Source organism: Entelurus aequoreus, linkage group LG27 (assembly GCF_033978785.1).
Source record: "Entelurus aequoreus isolate RoL-2023_Sb linkage group LG27, RoL_Eaeq_v1.1, whole genome shotgun sequence".
Lineage (NCBI taxonomy): Eukaryota > Metazoa > Chordata > Actinopteri > Syngnathiformes > Syngnathidae > Entelurus > Entelurus aequoreus.
The window spans coordinates 27,512,040-27,534,082 of NC_084757.1; the positions used below are offsets into that span (position 1 = coordinate 27,512,040).

The 22,043-nt window shown below is 39.1% G+C and overlaps 1 protein-coding gene across 2 annotated transcripts in view; it reads left to right on the top strand.

The window, feature by feature from the left end:
* LOC133644513 (retinoic acid receptor RXR-gamma-B-like) overlaps positions 1-22,043 on the top strand; it is a 142,141-nt gene that overhangs the window by 106,412 nt on the left and 13,686 nt on the right. For both annotated transcript variants that reach the window (XM_062039044.1, XM_062039045.1), the window contains 4 exons: positions 6,300-6,444; positions 6,516-6,695; positions 12,446-12,606; positions 20,342-20,471. In XM_062039044.1, the coding sequence (XP_061895028.1) occupies positions 6,300-6,444; positions 6,516-6,695; positions 12,446-12,606; positions 20,342-20,471 (616 nt within the window). The remainder of the gene's footprint in view (positions 1-6,299; positions 6,445-6,515; positions 6,696-12,445; positions 12,607-20,341; positions 20,472-22,043) is intronic.

Here is a 22,043-nt window from a genome sequence, read left to right on the forward strand (position 1 = left end):
AAGTTCAAGTGGGCGGGGAGAATGTTCGTTTAAGTACAAGTGTCTCCCTCCAGGGCACGTGCAGCACGCTTGTGCAAGGCTGACGGGGAAAAAAATCCCACGCATGCTCGTACTCTCCGCTGGAAGGTCACCATCACCGCCGCTGCAGAGGTCTGGGTTGGGTCGGCCATTAGAGGATAGTCAAAAGGAAGAGTGCACATTGTAAATAAGTGATAGCAAAAGCCTGAGGTGACGTGTATGGGAAGCGTGTCCTTTATGTCACACTGCATCAAATATATAGGACACAAGGGTACGTCCAGGTCAGCCTTTTGCAGCTGGGATGCATATGTTTGCTCATAAACAGCTAAAAAACAACAACATTGTTTGCCTAGTGCACAGGTGTCAAACTCAAGGCCCGCGGGCATCATCTGGTCCTCCACGTCATTTTATGTGGCCCGCAAAAGCCTGGAAATAATTTGTGTCAATAAAATTCCTTCCTTCTTTATTTTCTTATTTTCTTACTAAAGGTATTTGATTTTTTTTCTCCATTTTCACAGGAAAAATATATATATATATTTTTTTTTTCTCTCCATTTTGACAGGAAAAAAGAATAGTGTCCAATATTGCAACAAATATTAAATTAAGCCTGGAAATAATTTGTGTCAATAAAGTTCCTTCTTTCTTTATTTTCTTACTAAAGGTATTAGATTTTTTTTCTCCATTTTCACAGGAAAGAAAAAAAATATATATTTATTTTTTTCTCCATTTTCACAGGAAAAAAGAATAGTGTCCAATATTGCAACAAATATTAAATTACGCCTGGAAATAATTTGTGTCAATAAAGATCCTTCCTTCTTTATTTTCTTATTTTCTTACTAAAGGCATTAGATTTTTTTTCTCCATTTTCACAGGAAAAAAAATATATATATATTTTTTTTTTTCTCCATTTTCACAGGAAAAAAGAGTAGTGTCCAATATTGCAACAAATATTAAATTACGCCTGGAAATAATTTGTGTCAATAAAATTCCTTCCTTCTTTATTTTCTTATTTTCTTACTAAATGTATTAGATTTTTTTTCTCCATTTTGACAGGAAAAAATAAATAATTTTTTTTTTTTTCTCCATTTTGACAGGAAAAAATATATATATATATTTTTTCTCCATTTTGACAGGAAAAAAGAATAGTGTCCAATATTGCAACAGATATTAAATTAAGCCTGGAAATAATTAATGTCAATAAAATTCCTTCCTTCTTTATTTTTTTATTTTCTTACTAAAGGTATTAGATTTTTTTTCTCTATTTTCACAGGGAAAAAAAATTATATGTATATATTTTTTTTTCTCCATTTTGACAGGAAAAAAGAATAGTGTCCAATATTGCAACAAATATTAAATTACGCCTGGAAATAATTTGTCAATAAAATTCCTTCCTTCTTTATTTTCTTACTAAATGTATTAAAAAAAAATTCTCCATTTTCACAGGGAAAAAAAATAATATTTTTTTTGTATCCATTTTGACAGGAAAAAAGAATAGTGTCCAATATTGCAACAAATATTAAATTATCTAACTTTTTAATGAAAAATTCTAAGAAATACTTAAATATTTGGGGGATGGCGTGGCACGGTGTGTAGAGTGGCTGTGCCAGCAACCTGAGGCTTCCTGGTTCGATCCCCAGCTTCTACCAACCTAGTCACGTCCGTTGTGTCCTTGAGCAAGACACTTCACCCTTGCTCCTGATGGGTCGTGGTTACGGCCTTGCATGGCAGCTCCCGCCATCAATGTGCAAATATGTGTGTGAATGGGTGAATGTGGAAATAGTGTCAAAGCGCTTTGAGTACCTTTAAGGTAGAAAAACGCTATACAAGTATAACCCATTTACCATTTACCATTTATATCTGCTATACCTTAAAAGTGTTCAAATAGATTTTACTGTAAAATTTTTACAATATGTTACATTTTTACGGTGCTTTACTGTCAATGGAATAACGGTACCACATTTTATTATGGTAAAAAAACTGGCAGCTGAGTTGCCAAAATTAAATTAAAAAATGTTTTCTATTTACAGTAATACGGTGTTAGTATAGTACCGCGATACTAATGAATCATATTCGGTACTATAGCGCCTCTAAAAAGTACCGGTCCCCCACACCCCAGTCCTCGTCAGGTCGTGACATTGCTGGTTTACAAGCGGAGGAGCATGTTCGGCAGCGCACAATCACAGAGTACTTACAAGCAGACACAGTGTGTAGACAGAAAAGGGAGGACGGACGCATTTTGGCCTAAAAAATAAAGATAAAGGTGAAGTTATAACACTGAAACGAGCCGCATGTGGCTCTTTAGTACCGCCCTAGTGGCTCCCTGGAGCATTTTTAATAAAGGATTAAAAATGGAAAAAGATGGGGGACAATTTTTAGTTATGTTTTAGTTTGTTTTTTGTTGGAGGACAAACATGACACAAACCTTCCAATTGTTAGAAAGCCCACTGTTTAATATGTTTGTGTGTATGCTTCACTGATGAGAGTATTTGGTGAACATCGTTTTGTTCTACTAATTTTGGCGGTTCTTGAACTCACCATAGTGTGGACTGTGTCAATAAAATACCTTATATTTTCTTTCTTTACTTTCTTATTTTTTTCTTCATTTTGACAGGGGAAAAAATAGTGTCCAATATTGCAACAAATATTAAATTATCTAACTTTTTAATGAAAAATTCAAAGAAATACTTAAATATCTGCGACACTATAAAAGTGACCAATAGATTTTACTGTACATTTTTTACAGCATGTTACGTTTTTACGGTGCATTACTGTAAATGAAATAACGGTACCACATTTTATTATGGTAAAAAAACTGGCAGCTAAGTTGCCAAAATCAAATAAAAAATGTTTTTCTATTTACAGTAATATGGTGTTAGTATAGTACCGCGATACTAATGAATCATATTCGGTACTATACCGCTTCTAAAAAGTACCGGTCCCCCACACCCCCGCCCTCCTATCCTCGTCACGTCGTGACATTGCTGGTTTACGAGCAGAGGAGCATGTTCGGCAGCGCACAATCACGGAGTACTTACAAACAGACACAGTGTGTAGACAGAAAAGGGAGAACTGACGCATTTTGGCCTAAAAACTAAAGATAAAGGTGAAGTTATAACACTGAAACAAGCCGTATGCGGCTCTTTAGTACCGCCCTAGTGGCTCCCTGGACCATTTTTAAAAAAGGATTAAAAATGGAAAAAGATGGGGGACAATTTTTTGTTTTGTTTTAGTTTGTTTTTTGTTTGAGGACAAACATGACACAAACCTTCCAATTGTTAGAAAGCGCAGTGTTTAATATGTTTGTGTGTATGCTTCACTGATGAGAGTATTTGGGGAACATTGTTTTGTCCTACTAATTTTGGCGGTTCTTGAACTCACCATAGTGTGGACTGTGTGTCAATAAAATACCTTATATTTTCTTTCTTTACTTTCTTATTTTCTTACTAAAGGTGTTAGATTTTTTTTTTCCATTTTGACAGGGGAAAAAAATAGTGTCCAATATTGCAACAAATATTAAATTAAGCCTGGAAATAATTTGTGTCAATAAAGTTCCTTCCTTCTTTATTTTCTTACTAAAGGTACAAGCGGTAGAAAATGGATGGATGGATGGTATTAGAGTATTTGGTGAACATCGTTTTGTTCTACTAATTTTGGCGGTTCTTGAACTCACCATAGTGTGGACTGTGTCAATACAATACCTTATATTTTCTTTCTTTACTTTCTTATTTTTTTCTTCATTTTGACAGGGGAAAAAAATAGTGTCCAATATTGCAACAAATATTAAATTATCTTACTTTTTAATGAAAAATTCAAAGAAATACTTAAATATCTGCGACACTATAAAAGTGACCAATAGATTTTACTGTAAAATTTTTACAGCATGTTACGTTTTTACGGTGCATTACTGTCAATGGAATAACGGTACCACATTTTATTATGGGAAAAAAAACTGGCAGCTAAGTTGCCAAAATCAAATAAAAATTTTTTTTCTATTTACAGTAATATGGTGTTAGTATAGTACCGCGATACTAATGAATCATATTCGGTACTATACCGCTTCTAAAAAGTACCGGTCCCCCACACCCTCGCCCTCCTATCCTCGTCACGTCGTGACATTGCTGGTTTACGAGCAGAGGAGCATGTTCGGCAGCGCACAATTACGGAGTACTTACAAACAGACACAGTGTGTAGACAGAAAAGGGAGGACGGACGCATTTTGGCCTAAAAACTAAAGATAAAGGTGAAGTTATAACACTGAAACGGTGGCTCCCTGGAGCATTTTTAAAGAAGGATTAAAAATGGATAAAGATGGGGGACTATTTTTTTTTGTTTGTTTTAGTTAATTTTTTGTTTGAGGACGAACATGACACAAACCTAGTGTATCATTATTGCTTTGTTGTTAGTGAGCCATTTGTTGTGTATTTTTTTAGTTGCAGTACCAAATATGCTTCCTTGCCATAGATGACTCCAGTAAAACATACTTACCGTGAGGCCAAAGGTTAACCTAAATGGAGTGGAACCCTAATCAATAATGTAATGTATTTTTATTGTTTCGCTATATCAAAATGACCACTGTGGCAAAAGGTTAATAAAACAGCGCTGAGACGGGATATTGCCGGTCGGGATGAATTCATCATGCCTCTTGAAATTTTGGACAAGAACAGTACGGGTGAGGTCATTCGTGTGCAAAAGTCAACGCTTTACTCAACAGCTCTCGTTATTACCCACAGAGGACCGCGGTGGCGACCCCGTCTGTCTCTGTTAGACAACTACACCAGCATTTGACCAACCTTAAAGGCCTACTGAAAGCCACTACTACCGACCACGCAGTCTGATAGTTTATATATCAATGATGAAATCTTAACATTGCAACACATGCCAATACGGCCGGGTTAACTTATAAAGTGCAATTTTAAATTTCCCGCCAAACTTCCGGTTGAAAACGTCTATGTTTGATGACGTATGCGCGTGACCCCATTGAATACAATACAAAAAGCTCTGTTTTCATCTCAAAATTCCACAGTATTCTGGACATCTGTGTTGGTGAATCTTTTGCAATTTGTTTAATGAACAATGAAGACTGCAAAGAAGAAAGTTGTAGGTGGGATCGGTGTATTAGCAGCGGACTACAGCAACACAACCAGGAGGACTTTGAGATGGATAGCAGACGCGCTAGCCGCCGACCTCACCTTGACTTCCTCCGTCTCCGGGCCGCCGACCGCATCGGTGATCGGGTGAAGTCCTTTGTCGCTCCGTCGATCGCTGGAACGCAGGTGAGCACGGGTGTTGATGAGCAGATGAGGGCTGGCGTAGGTGGATAGCTAATGTTTTTAGCATAGCTCTGTGAGGTCCCGTTGCTAAGTTAGCTTCAATGGCGTCGTTTGCAACAGCATTGTTAAGCTTCGCCAGCCTGGAAAGCATTAACCGTGTAGTTACATGTCCACGGTTTAATAGTATTGTTGATTTTCTGTCTATCCTTCCAGTCAGGGGTTTATTTCTTTTGTTTCTATCTGCATTTAAGCCTGATGCTATCACGTTAGCTCCGTAGCTAAAGAGCTTCGCCGATGTATTGTCGTGGAGATAAAAGTCACTGTGAATGTCCATTTCGCGTTCTCGACTCTCATTTTCAAGAGGATATAGTATCCGAGGTGGTTTAAAATAGAAATCTGTGATACACAATAGAAAAAGGAGAAAGTGTGGAATCCAATGAACCCTTGTACCTAAGTTACGGTCAGAGCGAAAAAAGATACGTCCTGCACTGCACTCTAGTCCTTCACTCTCACGTTCCTCATCCACGAATTGTTCATCCTCGTTCAAATTAATGGGGTAATCGTCGCTTTCTCGGTCCGAATCGCTCTCGCTGCATTGTAAACAATGGGGAAATGTGAGGAGGCTTTCAACCTGTGACGTCACGCTACTTCCGGTACAGGCAAGGCTTTTTTTTATCAGCGACCAAAAGTTGCAAACTTTATCGTCGATGTTCTCTAGTAAATCCTTTCAGCAAAAATATGGCAATATCGCGAAATAATCAAGTATGACACATAGAATGGATCTGCTCTGCCCGTTTAAATAAAAAAAAATCATTTCAGTAGGCCTTTAAGGAACTTAAACCGTGACACGTGATTGCAACCTCAGACACTTTCACCATAAAAGCTTGTGTGACCGAGAGGGAAGGGAAACGGAGACATATTAAAAATAAAAACACGAAGTAGGAACAAGTCACAAGACCACAGTTCAATCTTACTTCCTGTCCTCTTTTCTTTTTTTTTTTCCCATGACAGATGAATTCTATGAACAACGTCAGCAGCTCAGAGGACATCAAGCCTCCGCCGGGCCTGCAAAACCTGGGGAGCATCAACTACCAGTGCACCAGCCCCGGCGGGATGTCCAAACACATCTGCGCCATCTGCGGGGACCGCTCCTCAGGTAACGGTAGGAAGGAAGGCTTCATCTGTATAAAAACATTTCCTTTAACAAGGATGCTTGTTTTCATGCAGGCAAACACTACGGCGTGTACAGCTGTGAGGGATGCAAAGGCTTCTTCAAGAGGACCGTCCGCAAAGATCTCACCTACACGTGTCGGGACAGCAAAGAGTGCCTGATAGACAAGCGCCAGCGCAACCGCTGCCAGTACTGTCGCTACCAGAAGTGCCTAGCCATGGGCATGAAGAGAGAAGGTACTAAAATACACGTAGGGCTGGGCGATATATCCAATATACTCGATACATCGCGGGTTTGTAGAAAATGACTATTTCGTGAGTATTCGAGTACCGTATTTTCCGCACCATAAGCCGCACCTAAAAACCACAATTTTTGTCAAAAGCAGACAGTGCGGCTAATAATCCGGAGCGGCTTTTGTACGGATTAATATTCGTTTTCATAAAGTTTAGGTCTCGCAACTACGGTAAACAGCCGCCATCTTTTTCCCCGTAGAAGAGGAAGCGCTTCTTCTTCTACGATAAGCAACCGCCCCCATAGAGGCGGAAGCGCTTCTTCTTCTACTGTAAGCCAAGGTGAGCATCCGCCCCCGTAGAAAAGGAAGCGCGCGAAAAATACGATTCATTTCTTTTGTGTGTTACTGTAAAGACGACCACAAAATGGCTCCTACAAAGAGACACGCGTACAACGCAGAGTTTAAACTCAAGGCGATAAGTCACGCAGAAGAACACGGAAATAGAGCAGCAGCGAGAGAACTGAACATAAATGAATCGATGGTGCGTAGGTGGAGGAAGCAACAAGATGACCTGCGCCAAGTACAGAAGACAAAACTGAGTTTCCGAGGGAACAAAGCAAGATGGCTACAGTTGGAGGACAGACTCGAACAGTGGGTTGTTGAGCAGAGAGCAGCAAGCAGAAGTGTTAGTACCATCACTATTCGAATGAAGGCAACAGCGCTAGCAAGCGAACTTCACTTGGATGATTTTAAAGGTGGTGCTTCTTGGTGTTTTCGGTTCATGAAAAGACGCAATCTCTCCATCCGCACACGGACTACTATTTCACAGCAACTACCAAAAGACTTTAAAGAAAAGCTGGCTACTTTTCGCACGTATTGTAAAAACAAGATAGCTGAAAAAAAGATCCGGCCAGAGCACATCATCAACATGGACGAGGTTCCCCTCACTTTTGATATTCCTGTGAACCGCACCGTGGATAAAACAGGAGCACGTACGGTAAATATTCGCACCACAGGGCATGAGAAGTCGTCTTTCACAGTGGTCCTAGCTTGTCATGCTAATGGACAGAAACTTCCACCCATGGTCATTTTCAAAAGGAAGACATTGCCAAAAGAGAACTTTCCAGCCGGCATTATCATAAAGGCTAACTCGAAGGGGTGGATGGATGAGGAAAAGATGAGCGAGTGGTTGAAAGAAGTGTATGTGAAGAGACCGGGTGGCTTTTTTCACACAGCTCCATCCTTGTTGATTTACGACTCCATGCGTGCCCACATAACTGATGGTGTAAAAAAACAAGTGAAACACACTAATTCAACACTCGCCGTCATTCCGGGTGGATTAACCAAAGAACTCCAACCACTGGATATTGGTGTAAACAGGGCATTTAAAGCTCGACTGCGAACGGCGTGGGAACGATGGATGACCGAAGGCGAGCACACCTTCACTAAAACAGGGAGACAGCGCCGGACAACATACGCCAACATCTGCCAGTGGATTGTAAATGCCTGGGCGGATATATCGGTCTCAACTGTGGTCCGAGCGTTCCGGAAGGCAGGAATCACGGAACTGCTGGACAACAACAGCGACACTGACTCTGATGACTTCGACGAGACGGAGCCAGCCATTTTGGATGCCGTGTTCGCCCAACTTTTTAATTCAGACACCGAAGAAGAAGAATTCGAGGGATTTATGGATGAAGAATAACTTCAGAAAGTGAGCTTGAAATGTTTATTTTGTGTGTTGTGTGACATTATCGTTCGAGCAACGTTGAGTTATTGATGTTGCTATTGCTCTGCACTGTACTATTTTGAGTGTTACTATTTTTGTGATTGCACATTTGCACGTTACTTGATTGCACATTACATTTTGGGAGTGAACAGAGTTGTTAGAACGCTGGTTTTTAATATATTAAAGTTTGACTGACCTCCATCTGACTGTTTTTTTGACATTCCCTTTAGCGCAGCGTAGGTGCGGCTAATAGCCCCGGTGCGGCTAATGGGTAAACAAAGTTTTGAAATATGCCGTTCATTGAAGGTGCGGCTAATAATACGGGGCGCCTTATGGTGCGGAAAATACGGTATACGTTCTCACGCAGTTGCTTTTAGCTGCGGGCAGGGGTGTCCAAACTTTTTCCACTGAGGGCCGCACACTGAAAAATCAAAGCAAGCGGGGGCCATTTTTATATTTTTTATTTTAAAAACCAATACAATATATGTATAAAAAAGATACATTTAGGCCTCCACTCAGACTTGATCCCGGGGACCCCAAAAGGTTTTGGTCAAAAAAAATATTACAAATGTGTCATTATTTAGTATTATTATTATTATTATTATTATTCAAGGTTTAAATCTCTAGATCAACATTAGTTCTATCAATATAACGCTTTTAAAGATTTAAGTTGTATGCCATTTTTGTCAAGGAAAACCGTGTTTTTTTATGGAAAAAAACACAAAACATGCAATATTTTCCCCCAATAAAATTTTAAAGTGGAATATTTGAGATTATATAATAATTGGAGTCTTAAAAAGGTCAATAACTCATAACAACATTGATTTTAATTCATTATTTTTTTGAGCAATGACACTTAAAAAAAAAAAAGTCCCACTAAAATTATTGGGGATCCAAAAGGGTACTGCTCAGTAAAGTTTAAAAAAATAAATCCAACATTTTTTTTAACTTTTACCACAATAGTCTCAAGATCAACTTCAGATCTATCCGTCAATTATAAGTTTTATTGTTGTTTATGTTTTTTGTTTGTTCGTTTTTGGCCCTTCTTTAAAAAACTTTGTTTTTTAAATGGCAACCAAAAAATATGCAACATTTTCCCCCCAAAATATCTCAAAGTGGAATATTCAATGTGAAGAAAATGGAGCCTTGAATAGGTCAATAATTCATAATGACATTGATTTTGATTCATTATTATTTTTTAAAGAAAGAAACAGCCTGCATGGCAGCTTTGTGTTATTAGAGTAAATAATGCAACATTTTCTTGTTACATTTCACCTGTTTGCTCTTTTATACCACTTTTTATGTTTTTTTTTTTTTTTTCATCGTATTTTTAGAATGTGCCGTGGGGCCGTTAAAAAATTATCTGCGGGCCGCAAATGGCCCCCGGGCCGCACTTTGATCACCCCTGCACTACAGGCTCTTCTCACTCTTTCTTGTCCCTCCTTCTCACAGAGACATAAAACAAGCGCACCTTCTTACTTATGTCACATAGTGTCGCGCGTGCAACGTCATACGCCCTCGCCGAGCAGAGAGGTGGCGGCATGGGTAAAGTTAGCTGTGGCAGGTGGTGCAAGCGCAGCGGTGCGAGTGGTAATACGAGAGAGAGAAGGTGCCAATCTGGTAACAAATGGAGGAAGAATAATTAATTCCCAAGAAAAACAGCACGGGTCCATCGTCTGGCGGTGGTTTGGCTTCAAGCGGGAAGATGTTGAACAGACAACCGTAATATGTCAAGTATGCGACAAAAAGTACCACTAATTTCACCGATTCTGTTCATAACTTTTATGGACAGAATTTCTAGGCGCAGTCAAGGCGTTGAGGGGAACCGGTTTGGTGGCTGCAGGATTAGGTCTCTGCTTTTTGCAGATAATGTGGTCCTGATGGCTTCATCTGGCCAGGATCTTGAGCTCTCACTGGATCGGTTCGCAGCTGAGTGTGAAGCGACTGGGATGAGAATCAGCACCTCCAAGTCCGAGTCCATGGTTCTCGCCCGGAAAAGGGTGGAGTGCCATCTCCGGGTTGCGGAGGAGACCCTGCCCCAAGTGGAGGAGTTCAAGTACTTCGGAGTCTTGTTCACGAGTGAGGGAAGAGTGGATCGTGAGATCGACAGGCAGATCGGTGCGGCGTCTTCAGTAACGCGGACGCTGTATCGAACCGTTGTGGTGAAGAAGGAGCTGAGCCGGAAGGCAAAGCTCTCAATTTACCGGTCGATCTACGTTCCCATCCTCACCTATGGTCATGAGCTTTGGGTTATGACCGAAAGGACAAGATCACGGGTACAAGCGGCCGAAATGAGTTTCCTCCGCCGGGTGGTGGGGCTCTCCCTTAGAGATAGGGTGAGAAGCTCTGCCATCCGGGAGGAGCTCAAAGTAAAGCCGCTGCTCCTCCACATCGAGAGGAGCCAGATGAGGTGGTTCGGGCATCTGGTCAGGATGCCACCCGAACGCCTCCCTCAAGGAGGTGTTTAGGGCACGTTCGACCGGTAGGAGGCCACGGGGAAGAACTAGGACACGTTGGGAAGACTATGTCTCCCAGCTGGCCTGGGAACGCCTCGGGATCCCCCGGGAAGAGCTGGACGAAGTGGCTGGGGAGAGGGAAGTCTGGGCTTCCCTGCTTAGGCTGCTGCCCCCGCGACCCAACCTCGGATAAGCGGAAGAAGATGGATGGATGGATGGCATTTGAAAAGGCACCCGCTAGAGAATGATGAAGAGTGCTTGAAACTCTGCATGTCAACATCTCCGGCCGGTGCCACACCCAACAAAATGCCGACGCAACCAGCACTGACCCAATTGAGCCTGGCGTCTTCCATTTCCACATCAACACCGTATGAAAAAAATAGTCAACAACAGAAGGAGATAACGTCCGCAGTAACCTACCACATAGCCAAGCACGTACACAATTTGATTTCCTATTATGCAGCTCATTTTTACTTGACAGTTATTGAAATATCTTGTGTGACATCATGCACAAAAGTGCACTTTATTTGTTTTCAACTATTGTAGCGGCGTTCTGTACAAAAAGTGCACTTTAATTTAGTGTTGTTTTGATATGTCATCTTGGTGACATCATGCACAAAAGTGCACTCATAGCTTGTTTTAAAATGTCTCCAACAATCTTGCACTTTCTGTTTTGGAAATGTGTGTCCATAGTGTGGACTGTGACGCAACAGTTTGTTTACATGTAAAATCTTCCACTCCTTTTTTGTCTCATTTTGTCCACCAAACCTTTTATGCTGTGCGTGAATGCACAAAGGTGCGCTTTGTTGATGTTATTGACTTGTGTGGAGTGCTAATCAGGCATATTTGGTCAGTGCATGACTGCAAGCTAATCAATGCTAACATGCTATTTAGGCTAGCTGTATGTACATATTGCATCATTATGCCTCATTTGTAGGTATATTTGAGCTCATTTAATATCCTTTACTTTTATCCTCTTCGTATATAATTTTGTTTTGCATGTCTCATGACACATTATCTGTATGTAATATTGGCTGCATTTCAGATAGTTGTTTGTGTGTCATGTTGTTCCAGACCACAGCAAACATTACCTAGCTTGCCAAAGATTGTAATAAATCTATTAGAAGAAGACATCCTGCCGTTTCCTTTAACTTGGACACACACATCTATACATTTGGCCATTAAAAGCCAGTCATTTCCGGGAGTTATCTCACCTTCTGAGTAGCCTCTGATTTACTAATGTTGTAAAAATGTGTAGAATAAATATAAAATGTCAACATTTCTGTCAACGAAGATTTGCTTCTGCCTGCGACACAGTCATTTTGATAGTAGGCTATTATAGCTATAATGGACGCTTACATCATGTGTTGTCTTCATTATAACACGTATATACGACTTTTCATTTTTTGCGGCTCTAGACAGATTAGTTTTTTGTATTTTTAGTCCAATATGGCTCTTTCAACGTTTTGGGTTGCCGACCCCTGTAAATGAGAGTATACGTCTTACAATATGCACGGGTCAAGGGAAAACAAACTTGTCACGGAACTAACCCTGGTGTTCAAAATGCAGCGGTGCAGGAGGAGAGGCAGCGCGGGAAAGAGCGAGGAGAGAGCGAGGTGGAGTCCACCGGCGCTTTCAACGAAGACATGCCTGTGGACAAGATCCTGGACGCCGAGCTGGCCGTGGAGCCCAAAACCGAGACGTACTCCGACAGCAGCCCCGGTAACTCGGTAAGACGAGTTGCATTTAAAACACAGAAAATAGCAAAATGTCTTGAGTTTCCAATATTTTTTACAACTCTTATTTTTTTGTGATAGAGTGATTGGAGCACATACTTGTTGGTCACAAAAAACATTCATGAAGTTTGGTTCTTTTATGAATTTATTATGGGTCTACTGAAAATGTGAGCAAATCTGCTGGGTCAAAAGTATACATACAGCAATGTTAATATTTGGTTACATGTCCCTTGGCAAGTTTCACTGCAATAAGGCGCTTTTGGTAGCCATCCACAAGCTTCTGGTGGATTTTTTGACCACTCCTCTTGACAAAATTGGCGCAGTTCAGCTAACTTTGTTGGTTTTCTGACATGGACTTGTTTCTTCAGCATTGTCCACACGTTTAAGTCAGGACTTTGAGAAGGCCATTCTAAAACCTTAATTCTAGCCTGATTTAGCCATTCCTTTACACTTTTGAAGTGTGTTTGGGGTCATTGTCCTGTTGGAACACCCAACTGTGCCCAAGACCCAACCTCCGGGCTGATGATTTTAGGTTGTCCTGAAAAATTTGGAGGTAATCCTCCTTTTTCATTGTCCCATTTACTCTCTGTAAAGCACCAGTTCCATTGGCAGCAAAACAGGCCCAGAGCATAATACTACCACCACCATGCTTGACGGTAGGCATGGTGCTCCTGGGATTAAAGGTCTCACCTTTTTTCCTCCAAACATCCATCCATCCATTTTCTACCGATTGTCCCTTTCAGGGTTGCGGGGGGTGCTGGAGCCTATCTCAGCTGCATTCGGGCGGAAGGCAGGGTACACCCTGGACAAGTCGCCACCTCATCACAGATAGACAGACAACATTCACACTCACATTCACACACTAGGGACAATTTAGTGTTGCCAATCAACCTATCCCCAGGTGCATGTTTTTGGAGGTATAATAATAGTATTTATATAATATTATGGATATAATACTACAGTTTGATATACTGTAATACTAGTATTGATATAATAATAGTGTTGGTATAATAATATTGAATTGAATTGAATTGAATTATTTATTTCAAACCTGCACTGTACAACAACACACTTTTTTTTTTTTTTTACATTTTGGCAGAGACATTTATGCAAGGCTTGAAAAGGGGTTGGATGAAGCAAATGCTTATAATACTCCAACCCCTCTCACTCATTCCACATAAACAATATAATACAAGAACAATACTATACAAACAAAAACAAGAAAAGCTCCTGTACACTAACAATACAATAGTACCATTGTTACTATGAGACAAGACAAGGCGAGACAAAACACACACACACACACACACACACACACACACACACACACACACACACACACACACACACACACACACGCACACACGCACACACACACACACACACACACACACACACACATAGGCCCAAACACTCTCTGACCATCCACCTCTCTCTCATCGCTCTGTGCTAAGGGCATCACTCTCTTTCCTCCTCGTACCTCTTCATTACTTCTCTTTTAAACAGTCTTTTAAATGTAATTATGTTAGAACAGGTTTTTAACTCGTCCCCTAAGTTGTTCCACAGACTGACTCCACGCACTGAAATGCACATTGATTTTAAAGTTGTTCTAAATTTAGGAAAATATAATTTGTTTCCTCTTAGACTGTAACTATGGTGAGCACCTCTATCCTGGAATAGGTTCTGTATATTGGATGGTAGAGAGTTTTGGGATGCCCTAAACATAATTTGAGCAGTTTTAAAGTTGATTACATCGTGCAGTTTAAGTTGCTTTAGCTCCATGAATAGTGTATTTGTATGATGTCTGTAGTGAACATTGGGCACAATCCTAATGGCCTTTTTCTGCAGAGTGACTAAAGGCTGTAGATGAGATTTATAACAATTTCCCCAGACTTCAACACAATAGTTTAAATATGACATAATAAATGAATGATACAATAACAGTAGAGCATTGTTATTCAATAAATGACATGATCTCCTCATCATTCCAACACATTTAGCAACTTTTATCCTCAGGTAACTTATATGAGGCTTCCATGATATATTTTCATCTATTACCACTCCTAAAAATGAATTTTGTTGAACATATTCTATTGGTGTATCATCAATAACAATCCTGATGGGTATATTACTTTTGCGATTGCTAAAGAGCATGATTTTGGTCTTTTTTAAATTCAGAGACAATTTGTTGGTATTAAACCAAGTTTTTAACTTGATCATCTCCTCAGTTACAGAGGCCAGAAGTTGCTTCATGTCGTCACCTGCACATGTAATGGTTGTATCGTCAGCAAAGAGGATGAACTTCAGCAGTGTTGATACTTTACATATTTCATTGATATACATTATAAATAGTGTGGGTCCTAGTATCGACCCCTGGGGGACTCCACAGGTTATGTTCATGAGTGTAGATTGATGTTGATCGATCTGAACAATCTGCTGTCTCTCATTCAAGTAGCTCTTCAGCCATTTCCCTGCCACTCCCCTTATGCCATAGTTTTCCAGTTTATTTACCAAAATCTGGTGGTCAATGGTATCGAAAGCCTTTTGCAAGTCAATAAAGATTCCTATAACAAATTTGTTTTTCTCGATACCATTAGTAATGTTCTCTATTAGATTAGGCCTTTAAAGCTAATGAAGTTGACCTATTTTGTCGGAACCCATATTGACCATCAGATAATAATTTGTGCTTTTCAATGAAGCCACGAATTCTATTATCAAATAATTTTTCCAATATTTTTGACAACTGTGGCAGAAGGGAGACGGGCCGGTAATTTGTGAACTGGTGTTTGTCTACAGATTTGAAGATGGGGATGACTTTTGAGAGTTTCATTTGTGAAGGAAATTGTCCAAGTTGAAAAGATAAATTGCAGATGTGTGTGAATGGTTTGATGATTTCTTCCGCTACGTTGCGGACTGTCCTCATGTCGAGGTCATAAATGTCACGTGATGTTTTGTTCTTGCTTTTCTGAATAATCTCTAAGACTTCCTTTTCGACAGTCGGAGTAAGGAACATCGAGAAGGGATTTTTTTCAATAAGTTCCGTGGGCTGTTCATCATTAATTGGGATTTTTTTTGCCAGCTCAGGCCCAACTTTAACAAAAAACATATTGAAGCCATCAGCAATCATCTTCTTGTCACTTATGATTTGGTCGTCCTCAACAAAAAACTCTGGATAACAACAACTGTTTGAACCATGCCCAATAATTGTATTTAATACCCTCCAAATTCCCTTTATATCATTTTTCTTTTGGATTAACAGTTTGGTTATATATTATATATTGATATAATAATATGCATTAAGTTTTAAACATAGCATAGCATAACTTCTTGCTCATCAATAAAGTTGAATTGATCAATTCAGGACTTCATCAAACTGGAATTATAATATCAAACACTTAATGTAACATTAATTTAATGTAACATTAATTTCATCCATCCATCCATTTTCTACCGCTTATTCCCTTCGGGGTCGCGGGGGGCGCTGGAGCCTATGTTATATTAATTTCATGTAACATTAATTTCATGTTGCATTAATTTAATCTTACATTAATTTAATGTAACAATAATTTCATGTAACAAAAGTTTCAGGTAACAATAATTTCATGTAACATTGATTTCATGTGGCAGCACTGTGGAACAGGGGTTAGTGCATGTGCCTCACAATACGAAGGTCCTTAGTAGTCCTTAGTTCAATCCCAGGCTCGGGATCTTTCTGTGTGGAGTTTGCATGTTCTCCCTGTGACTGCGTGGGTTCCCTCCCGGTACTCCGGCTTCCTCCCACCTCCTCCAAACATATTGCTGGGTGTTGTGGCCAAACAGCTCAATTTTTGTTTCATCTGACCACAGAACTTTCCTCCAGAAGGTCTTATATTTGTCCATGTGATGTCAGATGAAACAAAAATGGAGCTGTTTGGCCACAATATATAGGAGTTGTAGAAATGATTGGAAACTCAAGACAGCCATGACATTATGTTCTTTACAAGTGTACGTAAACTTTTGACCACGGCTGTACCTGCCACAAGATCTGTAAGGTAATTGGTGTCAAAGGTCACATCAATAATATTATTTTCGAGCTTTTATGGACTGTTCTTCATTCAAGCAAGAACACTACTGATTTGGAATCTTATTCAATATAAGTTGGTGGAGGTCAAGGGGCAAATAGCGAGAGCAGTATTGATTTTTAGTCCCGTTCAATGTCTGTAACGGCAACTCAGCTTCCTTTGTCGCTTCCTCGGCAGGGCGTGAAGTTTCTGACGCGTGGTTTTCTTTTGATCAGCTGTTCCTGCGTCCCACAATAACAACAGGCTGACGCCGATCCAAAGTATAAAAAAAAAAATGACGGGGTTTATTTTCACTTTTCTTCCTGACGAACGGTAACAAGAGTAGCAAAAAATAATACAGATGACGTCATTGAGGCAATTTACATACGTTTAACACGTTTAAACACTGTCAAAAAAAAGCTGTTGCCCCATGCCCTGTTCGACCTTTCAAAATAAAACAGTCACATTTACGACAGTTACTGGCACTTTACGACACCCAGTCGAAACGGAGCGAACTAATATAGCACAACTACATTGATAGGAAGTGAAAGACAATATTTTAAACTATGTACCAATAATATGGCAAAATACCAAATATACGGTCATTTAAACTATTGCTGTATAATCAAATTTACTTTAAACAAAGCATGATATGTAAACATAAGAAATATGTGTAAATAGACTTAGACTTAAACCAACTTTATTGATCCACAAGGGAAATTGTTCCACACAGTAGCTCAGTTACAAAGGATGGGAAGTGTAAGGATGGAAAGGATAATGCAGGTATAAAGTACACTAAAAATGTACTGTAGTAGCAATATAAAATATAACATATATGTAATATTTACATATTATATATACAGTATATCATATATACTGATATGTTATATTACTAAATTATATTTGTATATAATATATACAACATATAACAATGACCATGTACAATATTACAGTATATGTAACAGCTGCAGCATAAAATAGAGAGTAGATCCAGCAGAAAATATACATTATAAACAAAGAGAGGTAGCTAACATAGAAGCGGTCAGGTAATAGACAGATATCATCTATTGCTGTATGGGGAGCGATTACACAGCTAATATTATTCCTAAATATGTCCGAAATGGCTCTAACAATGTCAAATACGCTTTTTCAAGAGTTATAACTTCAATCCATGTTGAGCAGTTAATCCGTAGAGTAAGAACACTATTGCTTTTGGGTGATACCTTCCACAAGATAATTTCTTTAAAAAAAACAATAGGCTCATTTTTTTAAGCAAAAGCATTTTTTTCAACCTGATGTTTGACATCAAAGCAAGAACTGTATTGATTTTGTAACTCTATTCAACACACCGCCACCAACACACACACACACACACACACACACACACACACACACACACACACACACACACACACACACACACACACCAAGATGTTTTAAGGTAACTGAGGTCAAAGGTCAAATCAATAATGACACCTGAACCTGGTTTTAGGTCAAAGCAAGAAAATAATTGATTTTTATTTGTATTTAACACAAGATGAAAGTGTTAAAATTATCTTTTTAAGGGGGGGTCACCTCTTTAATTGGTATTTTGCAGTTCATTTGTTTAATGAGAATGCTATCGCTTTTGGGCTATATCATCCAGAATTTTTTGGGGGGTATTTAAGGACAAATATATTACTAATTCTGTGAATGGTCCAAAGCATTCACACATATGGTTTTCCACACCAAAATTCATCTATTTATTATTCAACTTAAACTTATTCTTGTTCTCCAGATTTTGGCGCGCTCTACCTTCCACATTTTTCACCTGTTCAAACCGTTCCAACTTCAAACTTTTCAGCCTATTTGAAAAATTCCAAAAATTCCCATATTTCCCAGAATTCCAGGTTTTCCATGGCATTTTTCCCATTCAAAATTAATTGGCCATTTTTCAAACTTTCACCATTTCCACATTTTTCAACCGATTCAAACCATTCCACCTTAAACACATTCTACCATTCTGGAAATTTGAATGACCTTTTTTTCAAGTTAAAAAAAATTCCCAGATTTCCCAGAATTCCAGGTTTTCCGGGGCATTTTTACCATTCAAAATGAATTGGCCATTTTCAAACTTTCACCATTTTCACATTTTTCAACCTATTCAAACCATCCCACCTTCAACACATTCTTCCATTATGGAAATTTAAATTACCTTTTTTCCAAGTTCCAAAAAATTCTCAGATTTCCCAGAATTCCGGGTTTTCTGGTGCATTTTTCCCATTCAAAATGAAACGGCCATTTTTCAAACTTTCACCATTTCCACATTTTTCAACCCATTCAACCTTTCAACACAATCCACCATTCTGGAAATTTAAATGACCTTTTTTCCGAGTTCAAAAAATTTCCCAGAATTCCAGGTTTTCCGGGGCATTTTTCCCATTCAAAATGAATTGGCCATTTTTCAAGCATTCACCATTTCCACATTTTTCGAACTATTCAAACCATTGCACCTTCAACACATTCCACCATTCTGGAAATTCAAACTACCTTTTTTCCAAGTTAAAAAAAATTCCAGGATTTTCCCGAATTCCTAGTTTTCCAAAGCCCTGTTTCCACCCTTTTTTCTGGCAACTACTCCACCTACATTTTTAAACCCACTTCAACCGTTCCATAGTCAAAACATTCCTATTAATCAGGACAAAAAACAAGTTGTTTTTGAACAGGAAAAATTCCCGGATATCCCGAAATTCCAGGAATTCCGTAATTCCATTTCTCAACTCAACATGTTACTACTTCAACATTTCTTGACCGATTTGAAAAATGTCAACACCAACCATTTCAACTCATTCAGGCCATTGAAGGTTTTTTTTACCATTTTCAAAAAAATCCCCGCTTTTCCCGAAATTCCCAAATTGTTTGAAAATTCCCATTGAAATCAATGGGACATTTTTCAAAGTTCCCAATTCCTACATTTTCCATCTGATTCAAACTGTTCCAACTTCAAAATATTCAACCTGTTTGGGAATTGTGTGCTCGACTTCAACAATTCTAAAAAAAAAAAAAATCCAGGATTTCAGCTCAACTTCAGCATTGGAGCATTCACACGCAATTCCTTCAGGAATTGCCTCATCTAGTTATTTATAGTATTGATATAGGATAGGATCAGATAAACTTCAGTTATCCCACAGTGGGGACACTCTGTAGTTGCAGATTTACATACAGTAAAGAAGTGAATCGTAAACCTGTTGTTTTACATCAAAGCAGGAACAGTATTGAGGTCAACGGTCAAATCATATTTTTCCGTGCACCTTGAGCTAATTGTTTCAACTAATGGTTCAGCAAGAATGTTATTGTTTTTGGGCTACACCCACAAGATGTTTATGGTCATACCAGTAAGCACGTTTTACCTGTTTCCAAATGTCAGTTTCATATCAAATGAAGAAAACTATTGATTTTCATTTCAACATATAAGGTCAAACAAGGCAACTGATCTTGCTCAAATGTAGAAGATAATGTTTTTGATGCGTTTGAGCCTGAGGTAATTGAGGTGGAAGGTCAAATCTTCAGCCTTTCTCCTGTCATAAAAGCATGAATCCCAAATAACGTCGATTTGATCCAACATGCACACGGTTAGCCAAAGGCGTTGTGCAAATCAGCTTCAAAATATCATCATGACTTTTCTTCTGGTATTCCCGCTTTGCTCGTAGACCAACGACCCCGTCACCAACATCTGCCAAGCGGCCGACAAGCAACTCTTCACTTTAGTGGAGTGGGCCAAGAGGATCCCACACTTCTCAGAACTCCCCCTCGACGACCAGGTCATCTTATTACGAGCAGGTAACCATCGACCTCAACATCATGCATAACTGAATCCGCTGCTTGTACTATGTGCTGTTTGTATGTATGTACAAAACCCAAAACCAGTGAAGTTGGCACGTTGTGTAAATGGTAAATAAAAACAGAATACAATGATTTGCAAATCCTTCTCAACTTATATTCAATTGAATAGACTGCAAAGACAAGATACTTTACGTTCGAACTGAGAAACGTTGTTGTAATTTTTTGCAAATATTAGCTCATTTGGAATTTGATGCCTGCAAGCAACATGTTTCAAAAAAGCTGGCACAAGTGGCAAAAAAGACTGAGAAAGTTGAGGAATGCACATCAAACACTTATTTGGAACATCCCACAGGTGAACAGGCTAATTGGGAACAGGTGGGTGCCATGATTGGGTATAAAAGCAGCTTCCATGAAATGCTCAGTCATTCACAAACAAGGACGGGGCGACCACTTTGTGAACAAATGCGTGAGCAAATTCTTGAACAGTTTAAGAACATTTCTCAACGAGCTATTGCCAGGAATTTAGGGATTTCACCATCTACGGTCCGTAATATCATCAAAAGGTTCAGAGAATCTGGAGAAATCACTGCATGTAAGCAGCATGCCCGTGACTTTCTATCCCTCAGGCAGTACTGCATCATGTGACATCAGTGTGTAAAGGATATCACCACATGTGCTCAGGAAAACTGCAGAAAACCACTGTCAGTAATGCAGTTTGTCGCTACATCTGTTAAGTTAAAGTTAAAACTCTGCTAAGCAAAGCGAAAGTCATTTATTAACAACACCCAGAAACGCAGCCGGCTTCGTTGGGCCCGAGCTGATCTAAGATGGACTGATGCAAAGTGGAAAAGTGTTCTGACGAGTCCACATTTCAAATTGTTTTTGGACACTGTGGGCGTCATGTCCTCCGGACCAAAGAGGAAAAGAACCATCCGGATTGTTATAGGCGCAAAGTTGAAAAGCCAGCATCTGTGATGGTATGGGGGTGTATTAGTGCCCAAGGCATGGGTAACTTACACATCTGTGAAGGCGCCATTAATGCTGAAAGGTACATACAGGTTTTGGAGCAACTTATGTTGTCATCCAAGCAACGTTATCATGGACGCATAATATAATATAATAATATTATAATTATTATAAAGCCCTCAGATGGGTCAGTGACTAGGAGCAACATTGATTTTCATGCATTGTTATTTTTTCCACATTCAGATTGAAACCAAAACTTCACACTAGAGGTCCTAAAAACATTGTCAGTTAAGTTTTTTGTTTTTTTATTCATTCATTTTTTAATCTTTACTCACTCTTTTCAAAGTAGGCATTATTTATTTTACAAACTGTTAATTATGTATTATTATTAATATTATCATTAAGCCCTAAGATTTGTCAATGACTGGCAGCAATATTGATTTTCATGCATTATTTTTTTTCCACATTTCAGATTAAAACCAAAAATTCACACTTTAAATCCTAAAAAAATATCTTTACCAAAACGTCTGTAAAAATATTATACATTATTAATTGTTGGAACCCTAAACAATTCAGTCTTTTCAAACTATTTCAACCTGAATT